At 38.9% G+C, this 16,539-nt stretch overlaps 1 protein-coding gene across 6 annotated transcripts in view; it reads left to right on the top strand.

Annotated features, from left to right (window-relative positions):
• pde4ba (phosphodiesterase 4B, cAMP-specific a) overlaps positions 1 to 12,021 on the top strand; it is a 137,852-nt gene extending 125,831 nt beyond the window's left edge. For 5 of the 6 annotated variants that reach the window (XM_055046958.1, XM_055046959.1, XM_055046978.1 and 2 more), the window contains 8 exons: positions 4,143 to 4,236; positions 6,947 to 7,230; positions 7,331 to 7,495; positions 7,769 to 7,868; positions 7,977 to 8,131; positions 8,242 to 8,364; positions 8,483 to 8,665; positions 8,758 to 12,021. In XM_055046958.1, coding sequence (XP_054902933.1) covers positions 4,143 to 4,236; positions 6,947 to 7,230; positions 7,331 to 7,495; positions 7,769 to 7,868; positions 7,977 to 8,131; positions 8,242 to 8,364; positions 8,483 to 8,665; positions 8,758 to 9,198 — 1,545 coding nt within the window. In that variant the 3' untranslated portion in view covers positions 9,199 to 12,021. Of the gene's footprint in view, positions 1 to 669; positions 3,325 to 4,142; positions 4,237 to 6,946; positions 7,231 to 7,330; positions 7,496 to 7,768; positions 7,869 to 7,976; positions 8,132 to 8,241; positions 8,365 to 8,482; positions 8,666 to 8,757 lie in introns of those variants that run through there. The other variant, XM_055046995.1, reaches the window with a different exon arrangement.
• The last annotated feature ends 4,518 nt before the right edge of the window (positions 12,022 to 16,539 follow it).

The following is a 16,539-nucleotide window of genomic DNA, read 5'->3' as shown; positions in this document are numbered from 1 at the left end:
CCTCCGGCGAATTTACGCACGACACATACGCAAGACTCTTCCCCTGATCTTTACAGAATTATGTCACTTTGAGTGGATTTGGAGCCAGTTTTACCAGCTTGCGTTATGTAGACAAGCAAAGTGGATGTAAGATCAAAGCCTTGCAAAACTTGGCAAACAAGAAATTGGAAAAGCTCTACAGGGGAAAGAATGGTAAATATTTATGGAAAACACTTATTTCAGGTAAAGTGAAAACAAATTTTTCAATTCTAAAAATCTTTCAGCATTTGATGCTTAAGATTATTGACTAAGTTATTTGCAAGCTTTACAAAACTTTTGATGAAGGTCTCTCTGCAGCATGAGTGTAGTGTAGGGCACCCACTAGTGGCTATTGGGTACAACTTCAACATGGTGGAAAGGATACAAGTAAATAATGTACAAAGAATGACTCTGATTACACAGTTTATTCTAGATTTTATTGTTTAGCTTTCTTTATTACTTGAAATAGTAATGATGTCAGAAATGATCAATAATTCCACCAAATAGTGGAATAAATAGCAAAACAGAACAGGAAATATTGTGATGGTTTAGGACAGGTTGGGCCATTTAGTAATGTAAAAAGTGCGAAGATTTCCCTTAATATCATTCGCAAAGTTCTTTCAATGAGAACCCAGAGAATGTGGCAAAGTGCCCAGAGATTCAGAATCTCACATCGGGCCTTCCCTAACATCCTGTTATAGTGAAAGCAGAGTGGATCCTCTCAGCCTCGTGTCAGGAGAGACCCCGTGCAGGCTTACCTGTCTGCCTGGCTGCCCTGCACAGCGTGCTGTCTGATGAAATCACATCTAAATGTAGGAGCTCAGCGTTATGTGTCCCCCTTTACCCGTCCTTCCCGTGCTGGTCAAACTAAAATGAAACAGGCTTCTTTCACCTTCCCTGCCTCTGTCACGGCAGCTCTCTGCTGAATCAACCCAGCCACTGGAGGTAGGGACAAAAACCAAGGAGGAATATGGGATTAAAAAGCATGGATATTAACCTCAATCATAAAAGGACGTATTGAACTGTGATGGAAATTGCACCCAGAGAACATCCAATCCCGTCAAAGCTACGTTTCATGTTCACCATGAGTAAAAAAACCCCCACATCCTTACTCTTTTCTTCTACTTAACCTTCCACTAATATGCTGGCATTTCACTTTGTGTCTAACCTATCTACATAATGAGTTTACCAAATTACCATTCTGATGTTATTCTTAATTAATTCTAGAGTATGTCTGTAAAATCTGCACGTTGCATGTAAGCATCAACTATATTTGAGTGTATGACAGCAACTCTGGTAGGTTTTGTGCATTTGTGCCTACTAATGCAAGTTTGTAGCCTACGGCAAAGCCCAGTTCTCTGACACATTGTAGAAAGACGACCCCCGCTGTTATTTCTGGTTTTCTTATACATTATGTAGTGAGCTATTATATAAAGGGCTGCCTCCTGCTTTTTTTCTTCTTTTCCTTGCAACTACCTCCTCTCTTCTGGTCTTTTCCCTCAGTGGGAGGATAATCTGGAATCCTCTCAGAAAAGCTTTGATCTCCCACTCATGCTCCCCAGCTCCAACAAACAACGTTGGACCTAAAGGCTCCTATGGATCTCCGTTTACAGTTTCCAATTGATTGGTTCTGACGTGACAAACGCCATGTTTTCTCTTTAGCAAACCACTGCAGCCTTCCTCTCTGGGGCGCCACAAATACTAGTCTTGACAGAAATTGGCAAAAAAGCTAATTCACACCTGGAAATGGAGCGCTGGTGCTTATGTAAGAGTGGATTCCAGTCAGGTGGCCCCAGCCTTGTACATTGCAGCACCTGCACCAAGGACAGCTCATTGATTCTTTCCGGAAGGCGGGCAGAGATATTGATCACTGCCGGAAAATTGACACATAAGTGGTAAAGAGCCAGGGATTGATGAGGCGGAGGGAGGGAACGGGGCACACTGGATGCGATGTGTGTGGTGTGTCCTCGTGACAGCTCAGCAGCTTCACCGCATGAAGAAAAAGGGAAAGCCTCTCCTGCATTTCTCCCCCTCATTTTTTTGTTAGATGAGTAAAGAAAGCATTGATGTACTTGTTCTCTTATGCTGTTTCTATGGGCCCACACACACTCCTCTCACAGCCAAACACATAAGCCGTGGGCTGATGTCCCCCAAACTGAGGACAGATGAAATTATCTGCCATCTCTGTTCTTTTTTTTATTTTCTCACCTCCTCCGACCAGCTTTCCCACTCCGCTTGTTAAAAATAGCCATCCACAGACACCCTGTTGGCATCCAATATTATTATGGGATACAGATAATGAACAGGCTTATGAGGTCTATACAATGGCTGCCACACAGGACTCGAAAAGAGGGGGAGTTGAAGAGGAGCTTGCGATAGTGGAGATAATGGCGATTACAAATACAGTTCACACAGGCTCACATTCCTCAAAACGTGGCTCATTGTTTCACTGTAAAGGAGGAGGGTTTGTTTTTACTTCTTAATTACAATCCCCTTCACTGGATGACTTGATATAAGTGGCTTTAAAGAGGGGACTAGAAAGGCTGAAAATTGAAAAATATGTAAATTATTTTTGGGGTGGGGAAACTTGGAACTCATATCTGCTTCAAAACTTCATATAAACTGTAATTAGGGCTCCCCCTATTTCTATTTCTGCCAAATCATATGCTCCGAAAAGAGTGTTGCTATGGCTGGCAGATAGTGAGAGGGGAAAAAAAGAGATGGAAAAGGGGAGAAAAAAAACGCAGAAAGATAGAGAAACTGGGAAAGGAGGGGGAGAGAGCGCTAAAGGGAGAGCAGGGAGTCGAGACAAATCCAGCGGAGGAACCCCCCCTCCAGTCAGATGAACATCGCTGCCTCTCTCCCTCCTCCTCCTGTCTCCATCGCTGTGTTTTTCCCCTCCTCCCTTCCCTGCTTCCTCTCCATTATTCATCAGTACGCCGAGAGTCCCCAGCTCACGGCTCCAGCAGCTGCTGTTGCCGCTCCAGCCCCGTACAGCTGGATCTTCTTGCTGATTTTCCAAACATCTTCTCATCCTATTTCCTCCATCTGCAAGCATGGAGACTTGGACCTGGCCCTTTTCTGCTGAGAGGGAGAGTGAGCCATCATAAAGCTGCTCTCTTTGCTGTTGAGAAGAGCAGAAGATAGAGGATTGTTTTTTTTTGTGCCAAAAAAAATCCTGCTTGACTTCAGTAAATTTTTTTCACCCATTGGATTACAGTTCTGGCTTTGTGTAGGAACCAAACAACGGGGTCCAAAATGCCTGAAGCCAACTACCTGCTGTCGGTGTCTTGGGGTTATATCAAGGTGTGTGGTGTTTAACTACGTATCACGCTGGGATACCAGACTCATATTGTCCTAGCTCTTTTTGCTCCTTAGTTTTCATATTAGTTATTTGCTCTTACTGAAACAATTTTCTCATCAGGTACATTTATGGAGTTTCATTTTTAGTGTTTGGTGGCAGATCTGATGATATTTCTATCTCTTTGGGTAGATGGGGCTCAGACTGAATGGTGTTTTGAGGCTCGGGCTCCATCTTGAGCCCTCTGCAGAGCTGTATCTCTGTTTGTATGTATGTGTGCGTGTGCACGCGCATGCATCAACCTGTCATATACATCTGCTGCTGCAGTGCCTGCGGCTCCATGTACCATCAGTTGCACATATTTTCTCAGTCTCTAATGGTTCCAAATGTATGGAGAAAATGTGGGAAAGGACATCAGGGATAACTGTGCAAAATTTCCTCTTGCCTGCATTAAAATTCCTCCACACTGACGCAGTAGACTGGCCGGACACGTTCTTGTTAAATGTGAATGTGTTTAATAAAACTTGAAATTGGTTCCTGTGGAGACTTTAAAAAGGGTATTAAAAGCTTCTGGTCCCCTGCTGGTTACTCAAATAATGGCTGTATCATAATTAATTCCTGTGTAAATGGAGGGGAAAATACACAGTGTTCCCCACTGATTGTAGGCTGTAATTGAATGGCATTCTTGACCTGATTAAATTAAACGTGGGGCTGTTGGATTTTCAAGATATCTTGTAATATAATTTTTTGCCAGGTTTCCCCCAATTTGGAAAGTGACGACATTTTCCTCTCTCCTTCTCTCCCCTCCCCTTTTCTCCTGCAGTTTAAGAGAATGTTGAATCGGGAGCTGACGCACCTATCCGAGATGAGTCGGTCTGGGAATCAGGTTTCTGAATTCATCTCCAACACCTTCCTAGGTAAAAATAAAGTAAAAATCACAAGAATAATCTGTATACAAAAGTCACACTACTAGTTTTTATTAAAGGCATTTTTTGTGAGTTGTGTAATTACAATGAAATGTGACAAATCTGCAAGTATTAATTGGTTCATTTTGACACATTTTCATTTGAACATTTGTCGAGGCTTCATTTTGTTTCCTACATGATGAGCTGTGCAAGTTGTTCTGACTGGCTTCACTGTGGGGGCGTACCAGTAAAAAATACTGCGCCATCAACCTTTCCTCCAATATTTAGAGAACTAGTTAAAATGAATGTGTATATTTTTTAAGGTATTTGGCCAAAAAGAAGCTGTATACTGGTTTGTTAGTATCTATAAGAGGCAAACTGGGGGAAAAATATGAGTTTATGGCTGCATAAATTGCAAATTTTAGTGTTTTTGAGACTGCAGCAGAATCAACCAAATGCAAAAGAAAATGCTCCATAACAGTTTATTCTGCATATATGACACATCACAACTAGAGTAAGATATAAGGTTCAAGACTAAGAAATTGATTTAAAGGTGCTGTAATATGTGAGGAAAATGGAGGATTCCAGACAAACAAGTGCGGGAGGGAGCTGAGAGCAGACAGAAAAAAGGATCTACAGAGGAACCCCCTTCACGAGCAGTGAGATAAACTCAGCAGACTGGGTGACTCATTCAGATCTTAATGCTTCTCTGTCACTGGGGACACCATGTTGTCCCTTTACCCACCCGCTGACCTGACAAGGGAGAGGGTGACCGCTTTGACCGAAGTACATGGCAGAAGGTAGAAAAATAGAAGAGATGTGCCCACATTAATGACTAAAGTGGCGCAGCTGGCCTGATGTGTCCTCAGCTGACCAGCAGGACCTTTTAATCCGTCCATCCATGAACACTAACGTCACGTCAGCTGTGCACCGATGTTTGCTTTCTGTTATTGTTTTTAAAAGCATAAATGCGGAAACAGGGAAATTAGATTTTTATCCAGTGTGATTTGCACTCCATGATTCCTTTAATTGATTCCATGATTTACGGCACTCCATGATTGCCGTAAATCCTTTCAGTTTATTACTGCCCATCTGCTTTCTTTGTTTATAAAAACAGTGATGTGAAGCTGAGTACAATTTTCTGGGTCAATTGACATCTGCATTCATTTCTTGCACATTTCATTTCTGGCTGGCAACATGCGCACTATTCACGTGTGCTCTTTTTTGCCCCACGAATCCTGCTGCCCACTCAGGCTAATTCCCTTTGACGGGCCAGCAGCAGAACACGTCTAGATTGGGAAAGAAGGAAACAACTATTTAACCCTTTCTCTTAACGGAAAAGAAATGTAATTTTTACCTCCATAGAATTAAAAATAATTTATACCTTTTATTGAATTCATGAAAGGATTCAATGAAAGGTAGATGGTTTGTAAGTCTTAAAACACATCGATCAACTGCATGGACTTTGATGCACTTTTTTGAATATTAATAAAACATCCTCACTTCCTCTTTCACAGAATCTATACTGTATTCTTTTCCTATATGATGGGAAAAATAAAGAAAGTGCATCCTTTGTGGACACATTTTGAACCAAATTTTGACATTTAATTGAACAGAACAGTAAAGCAATAGGAGAACATTCACCCATGTGAATACAATATGAAGCAGAAATGAATAATAGGCATGAATCAAATCTAATGCTTATATGGGTCATGCATCAGTGATGATGATTGCGAGTTGCAATAAATTACAGTATGGTATTGAACTTCTCTTCATTTTCCCACACAGCACGTCAGAGAGCATTTAATCGTGATTCTGAATTACCAGAGAAGAACTGTGAGAAAGGGAAAGACGCAGCGAAAGTCAGAGACAGCAGTGGATGAGAGGGAGAGTGCTTATTTAAATTACAGCTGGTAATTGAATAATCCTCCACAAGGGAAGGCCGATAGGCCAGCAATGAGCTGAACTGAGGCTTGAAAGACGAGTCCACAGCTTAAACGAATGTCGATGGCAAGTCCTAGCAGGATTTCTATCAATTCCTCTGTGACTGTAGTGAACACAGCTCAAAAAGCTTGTACTGGATATTTTCAGTGTTTTGAAAATAATCAAAACTTTGATGCCTTTAACAGTTATTATTTGTACCATTTATTCATTTTATTAGGAACCAAAACAGAGATGTGCCAGTTTCCTTTTCTGTTAATAGTGTCAATTAAAACAACTACAACAAATCTGTCATTAAAAACATCAGTTTATGACATTTATTTATTGTTTTAACCTAAGTAAAAACCAGACAGAATTTAAGGATTTGTGGTTCCATTTTCAATTCATGCTTTTATCAAAGAACGTCTAAAGAAAAAAGAGAAAACCTGACTGGTGCATCTCTAGACCTTCTGCAGTTGAATAAAATAAACCTGGCATGCTACAGGAAGAACATTGACATGGTTGTTTTACGACGCGTTATGTGCTGCTTTAGCTGTGCTGATTCCTGGGTTGGGTGGTTAAATACTGTAAGGTCAGACAAACTGCAGGTGGACAAAGAGGGACATGAATGAAGAAAGAGTTGAGGAACCTGATGAATGAACAAGCTGCAGGTGTCTGCTGTGTATTGGATTTTTTTATTATTTTTTTTGCTGCATAGTCTATGCAGGCCATCTGGAACCACACACTGCAAAATGAGTCTCCAAATGACACAAGTCGTCCTTTTCTCTGTTTTCTCCCACAGATAAACAAAATGAAGTGGAGATCCCTTCGCCGACATCCAAAACGCGAGAGAAGAAGAAACAGCAGAAACAGCAGCTGATGACGCAGATCAGCGGGGTTAAGAAGGTTTCCCACGGATCGTCACTCTCCAACAGCAGCATATCGCGTTTTGGCGTCAAGACCGATAAAGAGGAGCAGTTGTCCAAGGAGCTGGAGGACCTGAACAAATGGGGTCTAAACATCTTCACGGTTTCAGAATACTCCAGCAACCGACCTCTGACATGCATCATGTATGCCATATTCCAGGTAAGAACACTCTTCCTTTATTGACACCATTTAATGAAGAATAAATCTATCTTATTGGTAATGTTCTTTATTTAATCCATAATTTGCTGGGGTTTTTTAGGAGCGAGATCTGCTAAAGACGTTCAAGATTCCTGCTGATACGTTTGTGGCCTACATGATGACACTAGAGGATCATTATCATGCAGATGTGGCTTACCATAACAGTTTGCATGCTGCTGATGTTGCCCAGTCAACACACATCCTTCTCTCTACTCCCGCCCTGGATGTAAGTCTTTCTGTAAAATTGGCCTCTTTTTCAGTATTGCATGCATGCATTTTAGACAGCTCTCATGTGCTTGTAGAAGTTGGTGTAATGGAGTCAGGTCTGAATGACCTGGTTTTGCAAAATGATTAAGTCCACTGAGCTCCCTACCATGCATATCGCACACTCAGCACCAATGAAGCAACACACAGCAAACTTATAGCTGAATGCCTGCTGTTTGCTTCTTAGCCAAGTTACTTTAGAAATACTTAAATTCTTTTTTCTTGTCTGGACTAGGCGGTCTTCACAGATCTTGAGATCCTAGCGGCCATCTTTGCTGCAGCAATTCATGATGTTGATCATCCTGGAGTTTCAAACCAATTCCTAATCAATACCAGTAAGTTCAAAATAATTCATAATCATTACGGTTTCTCTGACATGATAATAGCAAAATAGAAGCAAAGTTTACTCAATAAACAACCAATTTTTTGCATTGAATATGCAGATTCTGAGCTGGCCCTGATGTACAACGACGAGTCTGTGCTGGAGAACCATCATTTGGCTGTGGGCTTCAAGCTGCTACAGGAAGACAACTGTGACATCTTCCAGAACCTCACAAAGAAGCAGAGACAATCCCTCCGCAAAATGGTCATTGACATGGTAAGATATTTTTACTTGACTGTTGATGTAGGCAGGTATAAGGTGACGAAACTGATTGGTCCACTACATTGTTATTGCCAAGCTAACAATCTTTATCTTGTGTTTTGCAGGTTTTGGCTACTGACATGTCCAAACACATGAGTCTGTTGGCTGATCTGAAGACTATGGTTGAAACCAAGAAAGTGACCAGCTCTGGAGTGCTGCTGCTAGACAATTACACAGACCGGATTCAGGTACATTCAAAATAAAAAAATATAAATAAAAGAAATGCATAGCTCCAGATCATACAGACAACTTGAAAGGTCTCCCAACTGTGACTTATGGTCCAACATTTTATGTGTTTATTTCTAGGTTCTGCGAAACATGGTACACTGTGCCGATCTGAGCAACCCCACAAAGTCGTTGGAGCTCTACCGTCAGTGGACTGACCGGATAATGGAGGAGTTCTTCCACCAGGGAGACAGAGAAAGGGAGAGGGGGATGGAGATCAGCCCCATGTGTGATAAGCACACAGCCTCCGTGGAAAAGAGTCAGGTGTGCTTTCAAACATAGGAAATCATACAACTACAAACATATTGTGGATCTAGAGAAAAAAAACACCCTAACACAATTTTTTTTCCTTTTAGGTGGGTTTTATTGACTACATTGTGCACCCCCTGTGGGAGACCTGGGCCGATTTGGTTCACCCTGACGCTCAGGACATTCTGGACACCTTAGAGGACAACAGAAACTGGTACCAGAGCATGATTCCCCAAAGTCCCTCACCGCCCTTTTATGACCAGGGCACACATGGACACAGTGGAGGCACAGGAGGACAAGGAGGAGGGGAGAAATTTCAATTTGACTTGACATTGGAGGAGGAAGACATGGACGGGATGGAAAAAGACTGTGATGGGGAGGATGAGGAAGGAGAAGAGGAAGAAATAGAGGTGGAGGATAGTCTTGTAAATTCACGCTCACCTCCTCCAGACTATTTGGACAGTCAGACAGAGGAAGAAGACGACATGATTGAGCCAATGACGGCAATAGAGATCGTGACGCATGAAGCCTCACCCACAGACACATAGGGCTTCCAGCAACAGGCTCTCATGGTGGTTTGAAAGTTTTTTGAAAAGAGGGGGAATACCCTCTTGCAGCTGTGCTTTTTAATAAGCCCGCTGAAGCAAAGGCTTAGTTTAGGCCCGCACAGGGGCAACTTGCACTTGGGTGTTTGAAGCCAGACACAGATGGACAGTTTCAGAGAGGTGGCTTCAGAGTTCTCAGGGATTATTTGCTGCGAACATTTTAGTCTCCATGGACAAGAGAGGAACTTGAAGGATTTCAGCCAGTTTTGAAATTGGCTCATTTTCTTTTCTGGACTGGCATTATATGGACAATAACACTACTGAGAGAAGTTTTGTACCTTAAGATGTTTGTTTTTTTTTCTACAGATATAAGATCTTGAAGTAGCATAGAGTAAGATCTACTGATGGAGACACATTTGTATAGCAAGAGGAAGTGTTTACTTATTTCTGTACCATTTGTCAAAGGACTTTTTGTGTGCCTTTTTTACAACTGTCTTTATAATAGTTTTTTTATTTATTGAACACACTAGTGTTTGTGAAATGCTTTTATTTCCTTTATGACAAAAAAGAGAAAAAACTGTTTTTGTATGGTAAAGAGCAAAGTCTTCCACATACTGGGCAATAGAGAAATCCAAGCAAATGTTGACAAACAGTTCTTAGATTCATCTACAGTTAATGGGAATATGTACACCAGAATCACTCAATATGATTTCTTTCTGAGCACAGTCTAGACATATGTTCAGAAATGGTTCATGTTACAAATTTGATAAGTTGCTTTTTGTATCAGTCAATGAATGTCAATATTACACATTAACACATCTTTTTCCATCCTACACCTTTTGTTTTTGATGAGCTGCAAGCCATTGAGCTTTCCTTCTGTTTCTTTCTTCCCATAGCTTCAAAATTTTAGGTATTCTTTCAATTTCTATAGAGTTTAAGAAAATATTTTGGTCTAGTTTGATCTTTTATGACATTTTAGGAGCAGATATGCAGTCAATGATGAAACAAATAACTGCTGACATCCAGATGCTTGGATCAATGGTAAAATAGGAAAATAAGTCGGCCAAGGACAAAATGCACAACAGCGGTGACTCTATTTTTAGCTCCCAGGTATGCTCCAGTCCTAATAATCCTGTTAGCCGAAAGAGGTTCAGAACCCAGATCTGTCTGATGTAACGCTCCACTGCATTTCCTGCAATCAGGACCAGACCAGATGATTAAAGCTGCAATTACAGTAGCCTGTCTAAAACACGCTGATGGACAGAATTCACATGGTTTACACACCCTCCAGGCTCTGGCACAATGACCCTGAAGAGTCAGGACAAGTATTCCTCCCTCGTGATAAAAATCTACTCATTGACGTCAGCTGGCTTCCCGGCAGGGTAGTTGAATTCCATGCAACGCAGCAAAGCTATGGAACTGCAAAGAAACTAGAAATTGCCCTGAAAGCTTAAAAATGGTTTGCAGAAACTTCCTATATCTGATCATAATGGGTGTCTTAGTTGCATTAATATCCTTACATAACTTTCATATAGGTTTACTGATACTCAAAGGTACTTAGTTTAAAATCCCAAAAGCATGCTTAAGTGGCAATCATTTGTGTGGTATGTATGTTTTATATGCGAGTGTGTTGTCTGTGTGTTTGGATCAGGCCTTACCATCCCCAAGTCACTCCATAAATTAGCTGTTTGTCGCTATGAACTCAAGTTGGTCCTTTTTGCTGTTTATAACAGTGTGTATTTATTCTCTACTTTAAGCTTGTAAATAAGAAATATTGGTTTAGTGTAAAATCTATTTTAATTTATATGCACTTGCATTACCTGGAAGTGGTGGTGTCTAATGTGTAGAAGACTCTGGAGTGGAGTCTTTTTTTATATAAATGTATATTGTTTTTATAAATATATCTATATATAAATATATCTAAGAATATATTAGCACAAAGTTTCGAGTGCCCAGCAGAGCAACAGCTAAAGAGGCTTGTTGTTGTCATATAAAACCCTTGAAACTACATTTTTTGTTACATAAAAGCTACATTTGTTTTACATAATTTCAAAAAACTTTATTGTTAATGATGCACAAACATAAACCAAAACTGTTCTTGAATTTAATAAATATAATAAATTCAACAGAGATTCCTATATTTTATTTTTCTTTAAATCAAAGCCTTCTTTCTAGCTAATTATCTTGGGTTGCAAGGCTTTTATTTGACATCAGCAATTTGATAACCAAAAGGCCATATGGAGGACATTTTAAACTTTATAGGCTTGGAGATACAAGTTAGCTAAAAAATACTGAAGCATAGGTATTACTAAGTTCCAGAGTACACACATAGCTTAATTTTGTCAGATTTGACAGCTTAAATAACCAGGCAGATGTTTGACTGACAAACACAAAGTGATGGTTTCTTTGTCCACTCAATGCACTTCACCTAAAGTAGGAGACATTATCAGTAGCATGCTACAATATGCCCAGCACTGATTGTTCTGAGTTGACAACAAATCCTGATATTATGTAACTGACTGTGCAAATGTGTGAACTCTTCTGACCAAACGTGTTAGCAGGTTTGACAGACAAATTTGTCAGTATTAATGTTATCTATGTTCAAGCTTTTTTGGTCCTAGTTGTGTCCAAATGGTTAGCCAGATTTAGCACTATCTGCATGAGAGATGGGTTCTTTTATTTTTATTGTCCATCTGTTGAAGTCCACCAGTTGTTGGTGGGTTGATAAATGTTTCACACAATGTATGGTATGATATTGTATATTGTGTTTAAAAATAAATCTGAAATACTTTTTTATCAAGTGATTAAAAGCAAAGCATGAATATATTTTTTTCTGTGTTGTCCTTCCACTAATACATCAATATCTGACCTTTCACATAATTGACTCTTGAATATATCTTAAAGCCTTTAGAGTGCTGAAAACAGTTTATCATGTTAATGAATAACTATTAACATGAACCTGAAGGCCTATGCACAATAAATTATGTTTGAATCTCATAATACATGTAAAGTTATTACTCATATGAGTGATTACATTGTAATACATACTTGCATTTTAAATCACATTTACAATAATAAATTATAAACTTTTAAATAATGATGAATGTGTTAAAGTAATTCTTTTTTTATTAGCACAAGTACCTGTTTTGGAACCTTGAATGGAAAATAAATTCAGCGGGAAATGATATTTTATTTACAGTAACTGTCTATATTACATTATTCTTAACCTTAAACAATATAATATAAAACATCAACTCAGTCTTTTTGTTGCCTGGTATAAATTGTGCGGCTAAACATTTCCCAAATTATTCTTCCGATTAGTCGATCAAAACATCAAGTTCATTGGATGTCGAAAAGGTTTTGAAAATTTGTGTGACTTCAATGTAAAAATTATTACTGAAAGTTAGGTTGCAGTCCTTTCTAATTCAAGAATGGAATATATTTTCATTTTCAATCAGTCAAGTTTATTTGTATAGCACATTTCAACAACAAGGCAAAACAAAAATACTGTCATAGAGGATTGTATACAGTTGAAGCTAAACATCTTCATTTTTCTTTTTACTATAATGGATAACAAGAAAACAGACTTTATGACACTTTATATGACACTTCTTGCAACATTCTCATTAAAAATATATAGTATTACAGTTCTGGAATAGCTGAGTCATATTTTATTTTAATAACCTTGTCTGTCAAAATGATGTGAAGCTGGACCAGAGTTTTTTTTTTATTTTTATTATTGTTCTTTGAGTTTTTTGCAAAGAAAAATGAGTAGCTTGAGTCTCATACCACCAAAGAATTGATAGTTAATAGCATTAATGCTTTAATTGCAAGGAAAGGCGGTTCGACAAAGTCTTGACTCAAGAGGACTGAATGCAGTGAGCTGCATATAGACATTTTTTTATATTTTGGGGTTTCTATTTTGTTATTCATAATTATGCTCTACTTTGTGTTAATCCAAAATGCATTAAGAGTTGTGGTTGTAACGTGACAAAATGTGAAATGCTTCTACAGGTATAAATACTTTTGTAAGGCATTTTACATACATGGATATAGAAGCAACATAAATAAATGTAAATTACCACTGTTATGAAATACTATTGAAACTATCATTTAAAAAAATAATATGAACTAAACCTGAACCACAGGAGAAAAGTACAGCATCCAATTTATGGTTAGTGCTGGAAAATGACACAGAGCTGGTGTTGTTGTGAAGGTGTTTTTCTGTGCGCCCTGTGAGTCTTCATTCTCTTTGATGTGGCTCTGTTTGCTGCATATTCAGAGGTTTGGCTCTAATGTGCCGAGATGGGAACACTGTGTGACACAGACTCAACACCACAGCCTACGCACAATCTGACTTGGCTGTCCTGACGTGACATAAGGCCGACAGACAGACACACACATAAACACTGTGCTCATGTTTGTATGAGCAGAAATGTTTTTGCACACACATTGACATACACCAGATGTCTGGTCTCTTCTCAAGCTAACCATCACAGACTCAGTGAGAATGATAATCAAAAGAACACACACCCTGATAGGGGAATTTTTTGTCCAATAAGGAGTGTTGTGTCCTTACATATTTTGCAAAAGGGGTGTGATCGCATTAAGTAAGAGAAAAACAGACTAGTAATAATGAGACTGTAAATTATTACATCATATTTGGATGTCGGAAACACAGTCACTGCTGCTAGTAAGTTACTTTGTTCTTAACTGGCAGCTACTTACTTTTTGTACCAAGTATGGAGAGCATTTACAAAGACAGACTAGTGAAAAATAACATCATCCAAGTCGATGCACTTTGTCATCCCAGAAGTAATTAAATGTTTAAATGAGTTAGCATAAGCCATTATATTTGGCCTAATCAAACCCAATTGGTAAAGTGCTTGTGTGGGTAAGAAGGCTGTTCCTTACTTTATCTGTTGCTATTTGCTACCAACTCTACTGCTAATGGTTAAGCTCCCACTGACCATGCATAACAAAATAAAGTGAAAACACTGGTCATCTCTTCATCATGGCAACAGTCACAGGGTGACAATGAGGAGGGCTCCAGAGGAATAGTGTCCACAAACTTGCAGGTCCTGACAATATCCCAGGGAGGAACCTGAAGGACTCTTGAGTTCTCCATTGCTATGCTGAGCTGAATGATGCAAGACTAACTTACCTATAGCTAGGCCCCAAATGATTAATCGCAATGTCATGTTTAGTTGTTAATTTTACTCATGTTTCTTCTGAAGTAAAGTAATATTTTTGTTTTGGGATTGTCCAGCTGGAGTCCTGATTTGAAAATGAGAATCTATGTAGGGAGCAAAATATTAGTGTGATGACAAGGAGGCCTTCCAACCTCTGACTTGGAAGCAGGAAGAAAAGATGGTCAGCTGTTTTAAATAGTCCATTTTTTAAAAATCAATAATCCTTTTGTATTGTTAGAGAAATGTTTGTTTCATTTTCAGTCAGAAACTTTGTGGCTGAATGACGGTAAATTTAAATCGAAATCCTTCAGGGTGTGAATAATTTTGGGCTTAATTGTAAAAATCCAAGTTAATTCTTTTTTAACTTTGCTGCTACAAACATCTGCTGAAATATGAAAGTCTGTTTGGAAATAAAACCTCAAGTGTAAAATTATGGTAAGGCTTATTATAAAGCTGCTTTTAAAGTCAATCAAGGCAAAAGACTCCATACAAATAAGCTCATCTGTATCTTGTGATTTTGAACATTTTGAAAGAGGGTAGACTTTTTAAATACATAATAATGAGCCAGTCTTTAACTACATCTAGAAAAATCATTACAGACCATCAACAAACTACTGGCAAAGAAAATGTATATACATCTAATATTAGAACTCAGTGATAACAGTAAAATAAAATAAAAATACCAATATATGTTTCAACTATGAAACATTTCTGATTTCATTTTGTTAAAAAAGAAAACTTTTGAGGTTGCTCTTACGTCAGCTCTGGCCTTGCAATAAAGATTTACGAGTAACCCGGGTCATCTGTCACCTTGTTTTTTCCATTATCTTCTTAGCTCAAATCCTTGACTCTAAATGAGTAGGTTGTTCTCTTCTTTGGAATAATCTAATCTTTTATTTCCTTCAACCCTTTGACACACTCTCCTATTTTCCATTGAGGAAGCCTTTCTCAGTCTTGCTTCTGATTTGATAAAAACTGCTTGCGTACATGTATTACATATGGGACCAAAGGCCTTTCTTGTAACAGTGGAATAGTGATCCATGGGGGATGATCCAGTTATCTAACATAGCTAAAAACAGATCAAATCATTTCCCAACAGTCGACGTAAATGACACCACTTAACTTTTCCCTGAAGTGGCACAAAGGGAAAGATGAGACATTTGCACCAGGAAAAATAGGAAATGGCAGCTTCAGAAATAATAGGAGCTTGACCTCATTCTGGAAAATTCCCCAATGTTTCTTCAACTTGTGAATGAATTAAAAAGCTGATAAAATAGAAGGAAATGTAGTTTTAATCAATAAGCCCAATCAAAAATGTATATATTTCTTTGTAAGGTTTTTCTGTCATTACTTACAATAGATTAGACAGGAAATGGAAAGAGAGAGGAGGTGGATAGACTTGCAGCAAAAGTCCCAGGAGCTGGAATCTAATCCCTATTCAGCAAAGAATCCATCAGGGTTAGTTTACTCAAGCCATACATTTTGCAACGCAATTATATCAAATACTAAGTATGTAAAGTTATGAATTTGAAGAAATAAACATTATATATTTTCACCCCTTACTCTGGTGTTTAACAGCGTAATATGTAACATTGTTTTAAAGGATACTTTCAACAAAAATGAATAAGTTTGCATGTTCTCCCTTTGCATGTGTGGGTTCTTTCCGGGTTCTCCAGATCCAACAGTCCAATTGAACTCTAAATTGAGTGTGTGTGTGTGCGTGTGGGGGCGTGTGCGTGTGTGTGTGTGTGTGTGTGTGCGTGTGGGTGTGCGTGCGTGTGTGTGTGTCTTTGTGACAGACTGGCAACCGGTCCTATGTTTAGTTTTGCTTAACTGTTAGATTCACTTGTGTGAATCTGTTCCTTTGTTTTGTAGTTTATGTTATCTTTTAATTCAGGACCCTGCATTATTAATCTTTTGCTCAGTAACCCTGGTGTCCATCTACTACACATCTCTTCTGACTAGTTCATCTGGTTCAGCTATAATTTTCTACTTCCACCTAACTATATAAGTTCACTGCTGTCTGTTTTTCATTTCTGGACTTATACTGTTGGTCTGTATGTTGATAAGCTTCTCCCTCTCAAAGTTTGTTGTTGCTGTTAGGTTTCTGCAGGCAGGAGGGCACAGCTGATTCCTCTGATGAGCAGAGGTT

Source organism: Poeciliopsis prolifica, unplaced genomic scaffold (assembly GCF_027474105.1).
Source record: "Poeciliopsis prolifica strain line A6 unplaced genomic scaffold, Auburn_PproV2 SCAFFOLD002, whole genome shotgun sequence".
In the NCBI taxonomy this organism is placed as follows: Eukaryota; Metazoa; Chordata; class Actinopteri; order Cyprinodontiformes; family Poeciliidae; genus Poeciliopsis; species Poeciliopsis prolifica.
The sequence above is the reverse complement of the archived record's forward strand: the minus strand, read 5'-3'. Positions and strand labels throughout refer to the sequence as shown.